The sequence below is a fragment of the Eschrichtius robustus genome, chromosome 17 (genome assembly GCF_028021215.1).
Source record: "Eschrichtius robustus isolate mEscRob2 chromosome 17, mEscRob2.pri, whole genome shotgun sequence".
NCBI classification, from domain to species: domain Eukaryota; kingdom Metazoa; phylum Chordata; class Mammalia; order Artiodactyla; family Eschrichtiidae; genus Eschrichtius; species Eschrichtius robustus.
Genome location: NC_090840.1, coordinates 44,878,243 through 44,895,012, shown reverse-complemented (window position 1 = coordinate 44,895,012; position 16,770 = coordinate 44,878,243). Strand labels below are relative to the sequence as shown.

General features: G+C 35.4%; 1 protein-coding gene and 1 pseudogene across 2 annotated transcripts in view; one reads left to right on the top strand and one right to left on the bottom strand.

Annotated features, from left to right (window-relative positions):
* The window catches only part of VIRMA (vir like m6A methyltransferase associated), a 60,625-nt gene extending 44,606 nt beyond the window's left edge, over positions 1-16,019 (top strand). The window contains exons 18-24 of one of the 2 annotated variants that reach the window (XM_068525417.1): positions 8,831-8,983; positions 9,761-9,921; positions 10,935-11,031; positions 12,706-12,872; positions 13,328-13,659; positions 14,560-14,703; positions 15,678-16,019. In XM_068525417.1, coding sequence (XP_068381518.1) covers positions 8,831-8,983; positions 9,761-9,921; positions 10,935-11,031; positions 12,706-12,872; positions 13,328-13,659; positions 14,560-14,703; positions 15,678-15,832 — 1,209 coding nt within the window. In that variant the 3' untranslated portion in view covers positions 15,833-16,019. The remainder of the gene's footprint in view (positions 1-8,830; positions 8,984-9,760; positions 9,922-10,934; positions 11,032-12,705; positions 12,873-13,327; positions 13,660-14,559; positions 14,704-15,677) is intronic. The other variant, XM_068525418.1, reaches the window with a different exon arrangement.
* Positions 912-1,563, bottom strand: LOC137751233 (nascent polypeptide-associated complex subunit alpha pseudogene; annotated as a pseudogene).
* Positions 16,020-16,770: the final 751 nt, after the last annotated feature.

Below are 16,770 nucleotides of genomic sequence, written 5' to 3'. Positions count from 1 at the left end.
GATTATTTCCCCAGCTTTAAAATCTTACTGTTAAAATCTAATTAAAAATTTCTCTCATTAGTATTTATCAAAATTGTGGTATATATTGTGGACACAATTCTAGAAGCCACTTAATAGGCCTGCCTTTAAAAAGTGTCAGATAAGTTTGGAAATGTCTCCCCAGATGGAGCTCAACTGCACAGTAGTATATTAAAAGCTCTAAAAGGCCCTGGATGAATAGAAACTTGCTTTACTGCAATTTAATCCAGTTTTGTCCAAATGTATTGCCTGCAGAATACTTGTGCATCTGTGTATGTGTGTGTGTGTGTGTGGCTGTTAACATCCTATGGGTTTGATACTCTGTCAACATTGATTTAAGAAATGCAGCTCATAATTAAGATTTCTGTTTAGAAAGAGTTATAGAGGACCTGTTTAGTACAGTATAACCAAAATAAATGTATGTGATGATTTCATAAGAAAAAATTAAATTTACTGTTTAGTATATTTCTCTTAGGCATACAATTTATATTGAGAATATTTCCTCCAGTAAGCCCTTCTTGGCTGCCTGTTGTGTTTGTAGTTATTGTTGTGCCAATTTTATTGGCAAATTATTGTTTGTTCTGTGTCATATGTAGTTTATTAAAGTGGTTAAATTTACCAGATGCTTTGATTCTGAAAGATTGGTGTACTTAACAGTAGGACTGTAGCTGCTCTAAAGAGATTTTAGTGTCTTACTTGATGGAAGGCCACTTATTAGTTTTACCAGATGCTAAGTGACATGTTGTTAATAAATCAGTTTGACAGATTTTTTTTTTCTTTTTCTTTTTTTCATCCAACAAGAAGCCATAACTTTATTAATGATAAAAACAGTACAGATTTCCAACCCAGCGGCAGTTACTCTTTTGAAACACCAAAAAAAGGCCCTCTTTTCAGATGGTTACATTGTTAATTTCATAATAGCATTTACAGTATCATTACTGTTGTTCTTCAGGGCTCGGACTGCCTTTGCTCTTGACACATTTGCTTGTGACATGACCAATTCTGTGTCCTTAACTTCCGCACCTGTTTCATCAGTCTCTTCCTCTTCACTCTCCTCTTGTACAGTTGGAGTCTGTGTGTTTTCTTGAATGTTTGAGACAGCTTCACCTTGAACTTTGAATTTCTCAGCAGCTGCTAACTGTGCTTGCTGAGGTAAATCCTCGATCTTGGCTTCCCCCAAAACTATGTAGGTATCTGAAGCTGGGCTCTTGTATACTTCTGGTTTTGTGATGACAAAAAGGATATTCTTAGATTTCCGGATAGTGACTCTAGTAACCCCTGTAACCTGTCGAAGATTCAGTTTGGACATATCCTTCTGTGCCTTCTTTTCACTCTGGCTCTGTTTTGCTTTACTGACTGGTTCGTCATTGATTTCAGCTGCTGCTGCCAGCTGGGCTTGTTGTGTGGTTGCCTGTGTAGAATCCTGTTCCTCAAGCTCTGGTACTGATTCATCACTATCAGATTCTGTTCCAGACCCTGTCTCACCCTGGGACTGTGGCAACTCTGCTCTGTAGCAGGGATGGTTTCTGTGGCTTCACCAGGCATTTTGTGCGGGGAACGTGGAGCCAAGATGGTGGCAGAAAGAGAGCCAGTGAGAGTGTGACCCATGCCTGTTGCAGGACAGTTTTCTTAAACATGTCATCAGTTAAACAGTTTCTAATCAGAAACCACTAACCAGTGTTCATTCATGCTGTCCAGGTTCTTCTGGGCCCTCAGGACTGCTAATTAATGCTTTTATTCATCCCTCATCAATGCATTTGCTTTTCTTACTTCCTTCATTGAGAAGATCAATGCCACCCTGTTTAATTTCTAAATTCTTTCCCTCTCCCTTAGGTTCTTTCCCTGTTCTTTCTGCTCTGTTGTGTTCTTCCTTAATCAGAGGAAAATGTACCCCTGTATCACTTCATTTCTATCTATGAGGTAGATCTTACCCCTTTTAATAACCTCCCTGATTCCTTTTCCCTCTTCTGTGTTTCCCTCTCCTGTCTACCCTTGCGTTCTAGTGGTTAGAATCTCTGAATATCAAAAATCAAATTTGTTACCTTTCCCCGTGAACTTGGTTCATCTTTCATGTGCCCTGCTTTTATACCATTGATCTTTCCTGACCTTCAAGTTAGAAACCATGAACACTGGCTAGCTTTCCCCCTTTTGTTCACCATCTTCAGCAGCTGCTCATTCTTGTCAGTTTCATTCACAAAACCTTTCATACTTCATTCCTTATGTTGTATTTCACTGCTGTTACCTTGGTTTCTCCTTTTTGCTCCTTTTTGCATAACATTTTCATAACATCCCATAAAATTCACCCTTTTAAACAATTTGGTGGTTTTTAGTATACTCATAGAATTGTGCAGCCATCACCACTATCTAATTTCAGAATGTTTTCATAACTCCACAAAGAAACTCTGTGTGCCCATTAACAGAAACTCTCCATTCCTTCTTTCCCCTAGCTCCTGGCAACCACTAATCTCCTTTTCCATCTCTATGTCAATTTCTGCAAAAAGACTGCTGGGATTTTGATAGGGATTGTATTGAGTCTGTAGGTCAATTTTGGAAATATAACTGTCTTAGTACTATTAAGTTTTCATATTCATGAACATGGCATGGCTTTCCATTTATTTAGGTTGTCTATATTTCTGTGATGTTTCGTAATTTTCAATGTATAAGTCTTGTACCTCTTTTGTTAAGTTTATGCCTCTAATTAAATTGGGAATTTAAAAAATGCTGTTGTAAATGGAATTGTTCCTTAATTTCATTTCTGAATGTTCTTTGCTAGTGTTTAGAAATGCAATTGATTTCCATATATTGATATTGTGTCCTGAAACCTTGCTGAACTTGTTTATTAGTTCTGAAAGTGTTTTTAGTGGTTTCCTTAGACTTTTCTAAATACAAGGATGTCATCTACAAATAGCCATAGTCTAACTTCTTCCTTTCCAATTTGGATACCTTTTATTTCTTTTTCTTGCTTTATTGTCCTAGCAAGAACCTCCATTGCATGTTGAATAAAAGTAGCAAGAGTTGACCTCTTTGTCTTGTTCCTAATCTTAGGGGGAAGGCTTTCAATCTTTCACCATTAAATACGATGTTAGCTATGGTTACTCATAGATATCCTTTATCAGGTCAAAGAAATTCCCTTCTATTCCTAGTTCACTGAGTGTTTTTATCATGAAAGGATGTTGGATATTAAATACTTTCTCTGTGTCTATTGAAATAAATGATCATGTTGTTTTTCTCTGTATTATATTTTACATTGATTGCCTTTTACATGTTGAACTGACCTTGTATTGCTGGAATAAATACCACTTGTTCGTTGTGTACTATCTTTTTGATATGTTGCTAGATTCAGTTTGCTTTGCTTTATTGAGGAATTTGGGGTCTATATTCAATAGGGATATAGGTATGTAGCTTTCTTGTGATATCTTTGGCCTATGTAGAGTGAGATAGGAAGTATTCTCTCCTCTTTTATTTTTTGGAAGTTTGTGAAGGATTGTTGTTAATTCTTTAAACATTTGGTAGAAATCATCAATAAAGCCACCTGAGCTTTTCTTTGTGGAAAGTGTTTTTGATACTAATTAAATAGCTTTACTTATAAATCTGTTCAGATTTTCTGTATCTTCTTGAGTCAGTTTCAGTAGTTTGTGTCTTTTTAAGAATTTGTTTCTCTTCATTCAACTACATGACTAACTTGATGGTACACAAATGTTTATAGTATTTCCTTATAAACTTTTTTTATGTCTGTAAGGTTGTTAATGATGGCACTTTTTTCATTCTTGATTTTAATAATTTAAGTCTTCTCTCCTTTTTTCTCCCCTTTTGTTAGTCTAGCTGAAAGTTTGTCAGTTTTGTTGATCTTTCTAAATAACCACATTTTGATTTCTTTGGTTTTCTTCTATTTTCTAGTCTCTATTTTATTTATTTCTGCTTTAATCTTTATTGTTTCCTTCCTTTTACTTGCTTTGGGGTTAGTTTACTCTTCTTTTGCTAGTTTCTTAACTTGGAAGGTTAGGTTATTGATTTGAGATCTTTCTTCATTATTAATATAAGTATTTACAGCTATAAATTTCCCTCTGTGCACTGCCTTTGGTATGTCATGTTTTTGGTTTTGTTCATCTCCAAATATTTTCTAATTTTTCTTCTTCTTTGGCCCCTTCGTTATTTAAGAGTGTGTTTAATTTCCACATAATTGTGAATTTCCCAAATTTCCTTCTGTAATTGACTTCTGGTTTTATTTCGTTGTGGCCAAAGACCATACTTTGTATGATTTCAATCCATTTAAATTTATTGAGGCTACTTTTACAACCTAGGGGTATTTTCTATCCTGGAGAATGTTTCATGTGCATTTGAGAGGAAGGTGTCTTCTGCTGCCATTTGGAGGAATGTTCTATACAGGTCTGTTAGGAGTATTGGTTTATAGTTGTTAAAGCCTTCTGTTTCCTTGTTGCTTTTCTGTCTAGTTGTCCTATCCACTGCTGAAAGTGAGGTACTGAAGTCTCCAACTATTGTTGAATTGTCTCTTTCTCCTTTTACTTCTGTCAGTTTTTGTTTCATGCATCTCCGGGCTCTATTGTCAGGTGCATATATGTTCATAATTGTTATATCTTCCTGATGGATCAACCCTTTTGTTGTTATAAAATGTCCTTCTTTGTCTCTAGTAATAGCTTTCGTCTAAACATTTATTTTGTATTATTGGTATAGCCACTCTAGCTTTATTTTGGTTATTGTTTGTATGGTATATTTTTTCATGCCCTTTTACGTACAGCCTATTTGTATTTTATAATCTAAAGTGTGTCTCTTATAGACAGCATAGTTGGATCATGTTTTGTTTTGTTTTTTTACATTCTGCCAATTTTTCCCTTTTGATTGGTATATTCAAACCATTTATGTTTAATTATTGATAGGTAGGATTTATGTTGCTGTTTTGCTCTTTACTTCCTACATATCTTTTTGTTTTTCTTTATCTCTTTTTTTTTGCTTTAAACAGATGTTTTCTACTGTGCTGTTTTAATTTCCTTTTTCTCTTACCTTTTTTAAAAAAGTTATTTTCTTAGTGGTTGCCCTGGATACTACATTTAACACCTTAATTTAATAGTCTCTTTCTGATTAATCCCAACATAATTTCAGTAGTGTACAAAAACTGCTACAATATAGCTTTGTTCCCTTCCCTTGTGCTCTTATCATACTAATTAACATTTTTATACATTGTGAGCCCATCTTCACGGTTTTATTATTATTGCTTTATTCTGTTGTCTTTTAATTCAGATAGGAGAAGAAGAGAGTTACAAACAAAAATACATTTATACTGCCTTTTACCTAGCCTTTACTGACACACTGTTTCTTCATGTGGGTTCAGGTTACTGTCTAATGTCCTTTCACGTCACTGAGCAGGACTCCCTTTAGTATTTTTTGTAGAGTAGGTTTGCTAGTCACGGATTCTCTCTCACTTAAAAAAAAGAATTGAGAATGTCTTTATTTCTCCCTCATTTTTGAAGGATAGTTTTGTCAGTTATAGAATTCTTTGTTGATAGTGTTTTTCTTTCAGCACTTTGAATATGTTTTCCTATTGCATTCTGCCTTCCGTGGTTTCTGACAATAAATCAGTTGTTAATATTTTATTAGTTGAGACACCTCTCTCTTACTGCTTTCAAGATTCTCTCTTTTTTTTTTTTGGCTTTTGACAGTTTGATTATGATGTGTCTAAGAGTGGATCTCTTTGAGTTCATTCTACTTGGAGTTTGTTGATCCTCTTGAAAGTGTAATGTTTTCATCATATTTGGGTAGTTTTCAGTCATTATTTCTTTTGATATTTTTTTCTGACTCTTTCTTTCTTCTTCTTCTGAGACTCTTTATTATGTGTGTGTTGGTGCTCTTGATGGTACCTCACAAGTCTCTGAGGCTATGCTTGTTCTTCATTCTTTTTTCTTTCTGTTCCTTAAAATGGATAATCTTAGTTGACCCTATTCAAGTTCGCTGATTCTTTTTTTTTTTGCCAGCGCAAATCTGCTGTTGAGCCCCTCTAGTGTATTTTTTTTTTTTTAAGATTTTTTTTGGGGAAGGCACATCCTTGGTGGTCCAGTGGCTAAGACCCCATGCTCCCAGTGCAGGGGGCCAGAGTCTGATCCCTAGTCAGGGAACTAGATTCCACATGCTGCAACTCAGAGTTTGCATGCCGCAGCTAAAGATCTTGACACAGCCAAATAAATAAATAAATAAACGAATGAATGAATGAATGTATATTTTTAAAAAGATTTGTTTTTGACGTGGACCAGTTTTCAAGTCTTTTTTGAATTTGTTACAATAATGCTTCTGTTTTATGTTTTGGTTGTTTGGCCAAGAGGCATGTGGGATCTTAGCTCCCTAACCAGGGATTGAACCCACACCCCCTGCATTGGAAGGCAAAGTCTTAACCACTGAATTGCCAGGGAAGTCCCTCTAGTGAATTTTTTGTTTCATTCATTGTACTTTTCCACTCCAGAATTTATATTCAGTTTTTGTATAACTCTTAGCTGTTTATTGATATTTTCTTGCAGAGTACTGTATCAGCCTTCTCTCCAGTTTCCTTCCAAACATTTACTTCTTTGGTACATTCTGAATAGTTCTGTGTGAGTTCATAACTTCCTAAAGCAGACATCAGATCATATCACTCTGCCCTACAATACCTTTTCATATCTGTAGAATAAATTCCAAACTTTTTAGCATGGCATTCAAGACTATTCACTGTATGGCCAAAAAGCTACCTTTGCAAACACTTCTCCCTTACTGGGAGCCATTGTCCGTAAGTCTCATCTACTATATGTATCTCCTTGGCCATGCTTCTCTTAGTTTGTTGTTCTCTCTCTCTCTCTCTCTCTCTCCCTCCCTCTCTCCCCGCCCCCCTCCTTCTCCCTCTCCCTCTCCCTCTCCCTCTCTTCCTCCCTCCCTCCCTCCCTCCCTGGTCAAACTATGCCTATTTATAGTGCCTATTTGTAGTGCCTATTTTAATGCATCCCAATTTGTGAAGCCTTTTGATATTACTTTTCTTTCTGTACACTTCACAGCATGTTATTGAATGATTTCTTTTTATAGATCATTTGTATGCCTATTTACCATTTCCTACTCCACTATCTGACTGTTAGGTCACTTAGGTCAGAGACCATGTCTTACTAGCTTTTTCCCAGTGTAATTGTACAGTGTCTTGTATGGTTTAATAGTTGAAGCGTTTAACAAATGATTAAGGAGATTTGAAATGGTATCACAAACAAATTTGATAGAATTTTCATTTTTCTGAAATAACTTTGTAGCTTAAAAAATCTCCTTAAAAATTCTTTTATTACTTCTCACAGTAATGTATATATAGAAAACATCAAATTGTGCTAAATTTGACCTTAGATTTTCTAAGACTACTTTTAATAGCAAGTAGGTAGATTAGAATTTAAAATGCGTTTTATGTTGTTTAAAACTGTTTTCTGTGTATAATAATGAAAAAGCAAGGTAGTAGAGAGAGATGAAAATTTTACATCATTCCAAATATTTTAATTAGTTTATAGTTTTTCCCCTCTCTTTTAAAAAACTGATTATTTTCTTCTGTTTTCCCTGACCTTTAAAAATAATAATCATTATAATACTTTCTGATTCAGCTAAACTGAACTTCCCACCTCTGGTTAAAGTGGTAAGAATAACTAAGAGTGAGGAAAGAAGTCAGATAGATGCCTTGATAATTTGTATCCTGGTTAATATACTTATTTCTATAAAATAAATTTAGTCTGTAATTCATACATTTTAACAACATGTAGAGGACAGGTCCTTTAAAGATAACTCTTCACAGTCTGTTAGTGCATTTTGATTGCTTTTAACCCATTTAACTTAATTTTTTAAAAATAAAACATGAAGTAGACCATCGTCAACCTAGTCTTCATTGCTACCTCTAAACAGAGCAGTTAAAACCCTTGTAGACATAATGGCTTATTGAATTTCTTATTAAAACTGTATGTCCTCTTCCTTAGTACAATGTAAATGACTTCCTCAGTCTAGTGTTTTCTGAAAGGAACAAGTGTGCTTCAAGCACAGTATCAGTTTGAGTGGGAATCTGTGAAGAACAATTTTCATTTAGTTTTCACCAAAATGTGTCCAGTTATAGGACAAATGGTAGGAGTTACAAACAAATTTTAATTGTTACTGTTAATTTAAAAATACTGACTCTTACGTCTGTATTGGTAGGACCAATATTCATGTTGAGCCATTTAAAACAGGGCTGTGTTCTGAAGATTTGAAACTAAAGTGTTCTTTCATATGTGACAATATGGATGGATTTATTGTCATGAACTGAGATTTGTTTTGCCTGGTGAATTTTTTTCACCATTCCCATATTCATTTTATTATGTGGCATACTTTTTAAAGCAGAAAATGTTAACTTTCTGTATGACTGCACATAGTCTTAAATATGATAGTTACTGTTTTCTTTAGTTGTTTGCCTTATCTCCAGAAAAAAACAAATTCAGCTTCCATTAGTTCTGTTATAGCAGGCATTTTATTAACTTGAGTATCAATTAATGTATTAAGTTTCCTGCAAGTGCCAGTGTATTTGTCATTGGATATTTTTGTTGAGAAATCTTGGTGCCAGTAATTTGAATACAAGTGTTTACCTATTTATTTTGTGAGTCTTAACTCAAAGAAAACTTGTTTCAGCCTTGAGCTGGCATTCTTAAAACTAGCCATTCATACTGATGTAAAAACAAAACATTGAGGGGAAGATTGCAGCAGTCTTAAATATCTGAGTAAGTTTGGAAGCATTTTGCAAATTTCTCTGCTCTCAAATTTAACTTGTGTGTGACATTTACAGGGATGTTGTGGAGATGATAGTGGTCTCATGGAAGTAGAGGGAGCTCATCCATCACGGACGATGAGTATTAATGCTGCAGAGTTAAAACAGCTTCTACAAAGCAAAGAAGAAAGTCCAGAAAATTTGTTCCTTGAACTAGAGAAGCTTGTTTTGGTAAAAAAACAAAACAAAACAAAATAAGAAGAGCTCATTCCCAAGACATATTTTCTTCTCAGTTTGACTTGTACAAGTTTTCTTAGTGACTTTTTAAAATAGTGAACTCTCAGTTGGGTATTTATACTCTGAATTAATAATTTGTAGTGAAGTCTTCCATACTATTATGAATTTTTTTAAAAATTTTGTTATGTTTTATTTTTGGCTGCATTGGGTCTTCGTTGCTGTGCGCGGGCTTTCTCTAGTTGCGGCGAGCGGGGGCTACTCTTCGTTGTGGTGCGTGGGCTTCTCATTGTGGTGGTTTCTCTTGTTGGGGAGCACGGGCTCTAGGCACGCGGGCTTCAGTAGTTGCGGCGCATGGGCTCAGTAGTTGGTGGCACGTGGGCTTAGTTGCTCCACGGCATGTGGGATCTTCCCAGACCAGGGATTGAATCCGTGTTCCTTGCATTGGCAGGCGGATTCTTAACCACTGTGCCACCAGGGAAGTCCCCATACTATTATGAATTTTAAGGAGTACATGAAGGCAGTACTTTTTGAATTATCTATTGTTTGAATGCAGGGTGCCCCCTGCTACCACTCTTTAGAAATAACAACAATCGTTTTTGGTGTTTGTTTTATTTTAATATGTTTAATGTTAAGTTGATAATTTCTTGATGGTGTTCCAAATTTCTTAGTAGCGAAATAATACCACCTTTTCTACTAAAGAGTCAGTAGATGATGGGCATAAATGTTCAGGTTTTACCTCCACCTTCTTATTCTGCTTTTGTTTGTATCTAGGAGCATTCAAAAGATGATGACAATCTGGATTCTTTGTTGGACAATGTGGTTGGACTTAAGCAGATGCTGGAGTCATCAGGTGATCCTTTACCTCTTGGTGACCAGGATGTAGAACCAGTACTTTCAGCTCCAGAATCTCTCCAGAATCTATTTAACAATAGGTAAAACAAGCAATGTTTTGTGGTTGAATAGATACTGTATATTTAATGGCTGGGATCTAGAGAGGGCCAGCAACTTATTTTTCTCTAAGGGCTAGATAATAAAAAATCTAGACTTTGCAGGCCACATTCAGTCTCCGTTGCATATAGTTCTATAGCTTTTTGCTTGTTTCTTTTGTTTTTTTAAAAAAGCTTTAAAAATGTGCAAACCATTCCTAGCTTGCAGGCTGTACAAAAACAGGCTGGCAGAATGGGGGTCATAGTTTACTGATCCCTGGCCTAGAGGATATGCCTCTTGATCTTTGGAGCACTGTCCTTTTAGAGCAGAATGAATATTTAGTATGATGGAATTATTCTCTAAATTTAGAAAAATTGCACATCGGTACAGTGTTATATAAACTTGGCTTTTTGGGAATAAAGCCAGGGCTCTGTTTTATTTTATTGAAAGATCAAAATTTGTCACAACAGGATTAATTTCCAAGTTACTGATTTTTAAGGATACTTAATTCTTTTTTTTTTTTTTTTTTTTTTTAAAGGAATTCCTTATTTTTATTATTTATTTATTTATCCATTTATTTTTGGCTGTGTTGGGTCTTAGTTTCTGTGCGAGGGCTTTCTCTAGTTGCGGCAAGTGGGGGCCACTCTTCATCGCGGTGCGGGGGCCTCTCACTGTCACGGCCTCTCTTGTCGTGGAGCACAGGCTCCAGACGCGCAGGCTCAGTAGTTGTGGCTCACGGGCCTAGTTGCTCTGCGGCATGTGGGATCCTCCCAGACCAGGGCTCAAACCCGTGTCCCCTGCATTGGCAGGCAGATTCTCAACCACTGCGCCACCAGGGAAGCCCAGGATACTTAATTCTTAGATAGCTTCTCGAAGGAGTCTTTTTAAGTGCTAATCTTACTAATACTTTTAGAGGGTAATATTTTTAATTGTGCTGTTCACATGTTTTACTTACAAGTTAAGCTAAAATATTTAATTTTGGAATTCTGCTTTTTAAAAAATACTTTCTCTATTCTAGAACTGCATATGTGCTAGCTGATGTCATGGATGATCAGTTGAAATCTATGTGGTTCACTCCATTTCAGGCTGAAGAGATTGATACAGATCTGGATTTGGTATAAGTAATTTTATTACTAAATATTTAGGAAAAAATTCTGCTGATTTTTTTGTTTCTTTGCATATTGTTAGGACTAAAATAGATTACATATTATATGACTGTTAAAAGTCTGTCTCGGGACTAGTACTGCATTATTTTTACGTCAGTTGCCCACTTAATGGTGTCCAGGACTCTTCGTTTTTTTATGCTACCTATTTTGCCTCTTTCTAGTTAGTGATCTGTATATTTGAGAATGAGTGGAAAATCACATTTTTGCATAAGTACTCTGAAGCACTTTGGTTTCTTATATTTGTAGGGTATAGAATAGTATCCCACAAAATTATAATTAATTCCTATATTTGGGTTTAAGGGGAGGAATCTGCTCTGTTGTGGTATCTGCTCTTAATTTGGGGAAATGTAAAAAATACATTTGTTAAAATAATATAGTATGAATCCAAATTGACGTTCTTTAACGTAATACTGAATAGGTAAAAGTATAGTTAAAGATTTTAATGCAGTCTGTTTAATGATTCTCATAGGGAGGATGATTTCAGTCACATCTTATTGTACCATATATTGTTTTTTCTTGATTTAAAAAAATATATATATTTTTTGATAACATCAGATTTATTTGTAAATCAAGAGGAAGGGTACTCCAGAAGAAGAGTGGTTACTCCAAGAAAGAAATATATTTGGATATTCCCTGGTCCAAAAAATGCTAGTATTCATTATGTACAATAAAGCTAAAAGAATGATTTGCTTCACATTTAAGGTGTATTTGGTGTATTGAGGACTCCTTTTCCTTCTTTAAAATATCACATGCAATTGAATTAAAATTGCATTAAACAAGTTTTTTTCTTTAGTGTAAGTTGTTCAGTGATTCTTTAGAACTGTAGTGAGAGAAATGTTCTGTAATCTGCCCTGTCCAGTTAGCCACTAGCCCCATGTGACTTTTGAGCAATGAAATAAATGTTGCTAATGTGACTAAGGAACTGAATTTTATTTTGATTTAATTAATTTAAATTTAAGTAGGCACTCGTAATTAGTGGCTACCATATTTGGCATCACAGGTTGAAAATATTTGTGTTCTAACTATGTTGAATCACAGCTGTCTTGAGATGATGGTTATGACCTTTTGGGGTTTAGGGAAATTTTTGGTCTTTTAGGTTTGATTAATTTGAATAACACTTAAACATAATTTTCATTCTTCTGAAAGTTGACTTAGGTTGGAACCTCATTAAATTCATAAAACTAGGCGATCTGTGGCACAGAATCCTTTTATAATATGTAGTGACTATACAAGGCTTGTGGAGTATGTTATTTTCAGATTATTTTGGAAAAGTTCTGGAGATACTCCATTGTTACTTTATATAGAGAAATGCTGAGATCCTTGTCAGGCAGCAGAGGTCTCCCAGACTAATAGCCCTTCTGTGAGGAGGAGTGCTACCCACCCCACCCCCAAGTGAAAGCAGCTGAATTCCTAAGGTATTTTTTTAAAAACTACCAATGGTGTTGCTTTTTGAAACGATGAAGGACCTATAATTTATTTTATTATGAGACTCAAATATAGTTTATAGGAGATAAGAATCCCTGTAATCAAATGATATATTAATAGTACATTTAAAGTGTAATGTCACATTAACAGTTACATTTAAGATATATCTTTCATTTTGTTTCATTTTTATGACTGCAGGTAAAGGTTGACTTGATTGAGCTCTCTGAAAAATGTTGTAGTGACTTTGACTTGCACTCGGAATTAGAGCGCTCGTTTTTGTCGGAACCATCATCTCCAGGAAGAACCAAGACTACTAAAGGGTTCAAACTTGGGAAGCACAAGAATGAGACCTTTATAACTTCAAGGTAAAATTTCTTTTAATAAAGATCTTGGTTGGGGTCGAGTAAGCTTACTTATTTTAATGTGTTTTCATAGACACATGACTATTAAAGGAGAAAGGAAGCTGACATAATACTTGAGTCATGAATATTGTTTTGAGTTTTTTAAAAGATAGTAATTTGGCCAGGACATACCTGGTACACTTATTATATTGTTGTACTTAATGAGAGTTCAGAAGGTTTGAAAAAGAGCAAACTGGATTATTTAAAAAAAATTGTTAGTCATATCAATAAAATGTGAGTACCATTCTTAGCTAGTTTTGTTGTATTTCCCTGGAAAGTCATAGAGATATTTGCAAATTTAACAAAATTGGGATAAGAAATAATTGATATGTAGTTTTCAGTATTGCAAAGATTGGCTTATATTTTCACTGGAAATGTGTAAAGGAGAAAGTTTTCATGCAGTATTTTTGTTTTCATAGTGGAAAATCTGAATACATTGAACCTGCCAAACGAGCCCATGTTGTGCCACCACCAAGAGGAAGGGGCAGAGGAGGATTTGGACAGGGTATACGACCCCATGATATTTTTCGTCAGAGAAAACAGAACACAAGCAGACCACCATCTATGCATGTGGATGACTTTGTTGCAGCCGAAAGTAAAGAAGTGGTCCCTCAAGATGGAATACCCCCACCAAAACGGCCACTCAAAGTATCTCAGAAGATTTCTTCTCGGGGTGGATTTTCAGGCAATCGGGGAGGACGGGGTGCTTTTCACAGTCAGAATAGGTTTTTTACACCACCTGCTTCAAAAGGTAATGAATTATGTATGTTTTCTAATGAATTATTCTAATATTAGAATATTGAATAGACGTGATTTGAATAGAAGCAATTCAGATAAAGTATTTTTCTGTTACTAGTGTTAATCTGGCTCTAGGCCAATGGTACTATTTGCAAAGTCCTTTATTGTATAGGAAAAAAATCATTTTTTAATTTAACTTTTGATTAATTGCATATTTAGTGATGATTTTAAAAGAAGTATTGGCTAATTATTTTCCTTTTTACGTTGAGAATTGTGTTTATCCTTTCTGAATAATATGCATACTCCATACATTATTTTCACAGTTGTATTTATCAACAGTTCCCTTAGGATTGTTCTGTGTAGTTCACCATTGATTCTCTTATCTACTTGCTTCCTAATGTTATATTTAATCTGTTTTAAATTTTTCAAGATTTTAGAATCTGAGTTCTAAAATATAAACTTACAGAAATTATATTTTACTAGTGGATTGATCACATGTTTTCATGCTTCTGAGTTAAGAGGGTGGGAGCAAAAGAGAAAAGGTGTTTACATTAATAATAAACACACAACTTTGTTAGGAACTGTTTTAAGCACTTTGCATGTAATACTCTTATCAACCCCATGAGATAGGTTCTTTTAGTAGCCCCACTTAACAGAAGAGAAAACTTGTCAGTTACCTGACCAGGACACATAAAATTTAAGTGGCAGAACCAGTATTTGAACCCTGGCAGTCTGGCTCCAGAGCCTCTGCTTCTGACTACATACGATGCTGCCCCTCTACCTTTATTCCATGTACAAAATTTCATAGTTTCTCTTCCGTTGCTTTTGAAAATTAAGAAGAACATGTCATATCTTCCTTAATCCAGTTGAAGTTGTGGAAAAAGTAGATTTTGATCATGTTGCCTATGTTTAGGAAACTACAGTCGTCGGGAGGGAACAAGAGGCTCCAGTTGGAGTGCTCAGAATACTCCCCGAGGAACTTACAATGAAAGTCGTGGAGGCCAGAGCAATTTTAACAGGGGCCCTCTTCCACCATTACGACCACTTAGTTCTACAGGTACACGTTCTTACTTGATAATTCTGAGAGGGAGATTGTTGAATGTCATATATTCTCATTTTGGGAGAGAATATTTTAGAATGTAGACATATAATTCTAAAGTCAATTTAATTTTATTTCTGTGAGTGAGTGCCCAGTGTACATCTTCTGTATAAATACTCAGAATTTTAGATTCTGAACAGTGTGTGTATAATGAGTAGTTCCATGTTGATGTGCTGTTTTTTTATAGTTCAATAAAGAAGGAAAATCATTCCTTAAGGTACCTTTTTGACCAAAGTAAACCGAGATGTCTTCATAGAGTATACAAGTTGACTCTTGAACAATGAAGGTGTGAACTGCAAGGGTTGTCCACTTATATGGGGATATTTTTAACAATAAATAGGATCCACGGTTGGTTGAAATCGAGGTTGCAGAGGAACCTCTGGATATGAGGGCCAATTATAAATTATACTTGGATTAACCCTTGAGTTGTTCAAGGGTCCACTGTATTCTGTTTTTGTTTACAGTATTGTCTTGTGTATGTAAGCATATAACCTTTTTTCCCCCCCCTAAAACATTCCTGTGTCAAGTCCAAAATTCTGGTCAGATGTAGCTTTTGGTTTCAAATGCAAATTTTTTGTTTTTTTTGGCTGCACCACACACCATGCGGGATCTTAGTTCCCCTACCGGGGATCAAACCTGTGCCCCTGCAGTGAAAGTGCAGATTCTTAACCATTGGACTACCAGGGAAGTCCCAAATGGACATTTTTAAAATAACAGCTTTATTTGAGATGTAATTCTTATGTTTAGACAATTTACCTATTTAAAGTGGACAACCCAGTGGTCTTCAGCACATTCACAGAACTTGCACTTGGGTTTTAAAGGAGCAAACAGTAATCCCTGTCTTGGTTTGAGCTCGGTGGTGTAGATTAGTATTTATGTAATGGGAAAGGAAAGGATGTTGCAACTGAAAATTATATTCTTTTCTTTTATAGGCTATCGCCCAAGTCCTCGTGACCGTGCTTCCAGAGGTCGTGGGGGACTGGGGCCTTCCTGGGCAAGTGCAAATAGTGGCAGTGGAGGCTCAAGAGGAAAGTTTGTTAGTGGAGGCAGTGGTAGAGGTCGTCATGTACGGTCCTTTACACGATAAAAATTTTTTGGGGAACATCCTAAGTGTATATGAACATTTCATGAGGACAGTAAAAATAAAACAAGACATTGGAGGACCAATTTAGACTTAGCAGTTATCTGGATACATCTGAGAGAATATTTTTATCTGAAGAAAGCAAATTTTGTTTGATACCTAACACAAGATTTCAATAAAAATCGAAACTTTGTATGTTTGTATATATTTTTTCCCCTTCTTACATGACTATTTAGAAAATCTCTTAGGTAGAAAATGAACAGTGAAATAACGTTTTTGTTTTAGTGTATTTCTTGCGTATACCACAGACGTCCCCAATACTTTCTCAGCTCATGTTGCCCTTTACTGTTTCAGTAGTCTTTTCACAATACACCTAGGCCAAAAGAAATGCCTAATGATTCCATTTATTAAGCAATTAGGTCCAAGCAACTTAATAAGAATTTAACAAGTAATGGTGGTTGCTGCACAACTTCTCAGACCTTGGAATCAGCTTGAACACTGCCAGTATTCCTGTTCCACTATGCTTTTTGCATAGTACTTACTTCAACTGCTGAAAATCCAGTTTTGCAAAGATACACTGCCATGGGAAGGAATATAATGCTATCTAATACTGAAAATGTAAACTACCTCGAGCTAGCATTTTGTGTTGTGTCCAACAGATGTGTTCTCCTCAAAAATTTAAAATGTCATATGACACTCGTGTTAATTTACTAGGGTGACCTAGTGCACAATTTTGGGAACCTTTTAGCTGTTCAGAAAGAAACATGACACTCTTCTCCTTTATGCTAGAAAGAAATACCTACGTGCTTTGTGCTTTAGCTTTATACCTACTTACACTATTTTATTATGCAGTTTTTTAAAGCCTAAAATGAGGCATATCCTAATACTGTTATTTTGGAAATCAGAAACATCTAATAAAATCTGTACTTTATATGCAGAAATGA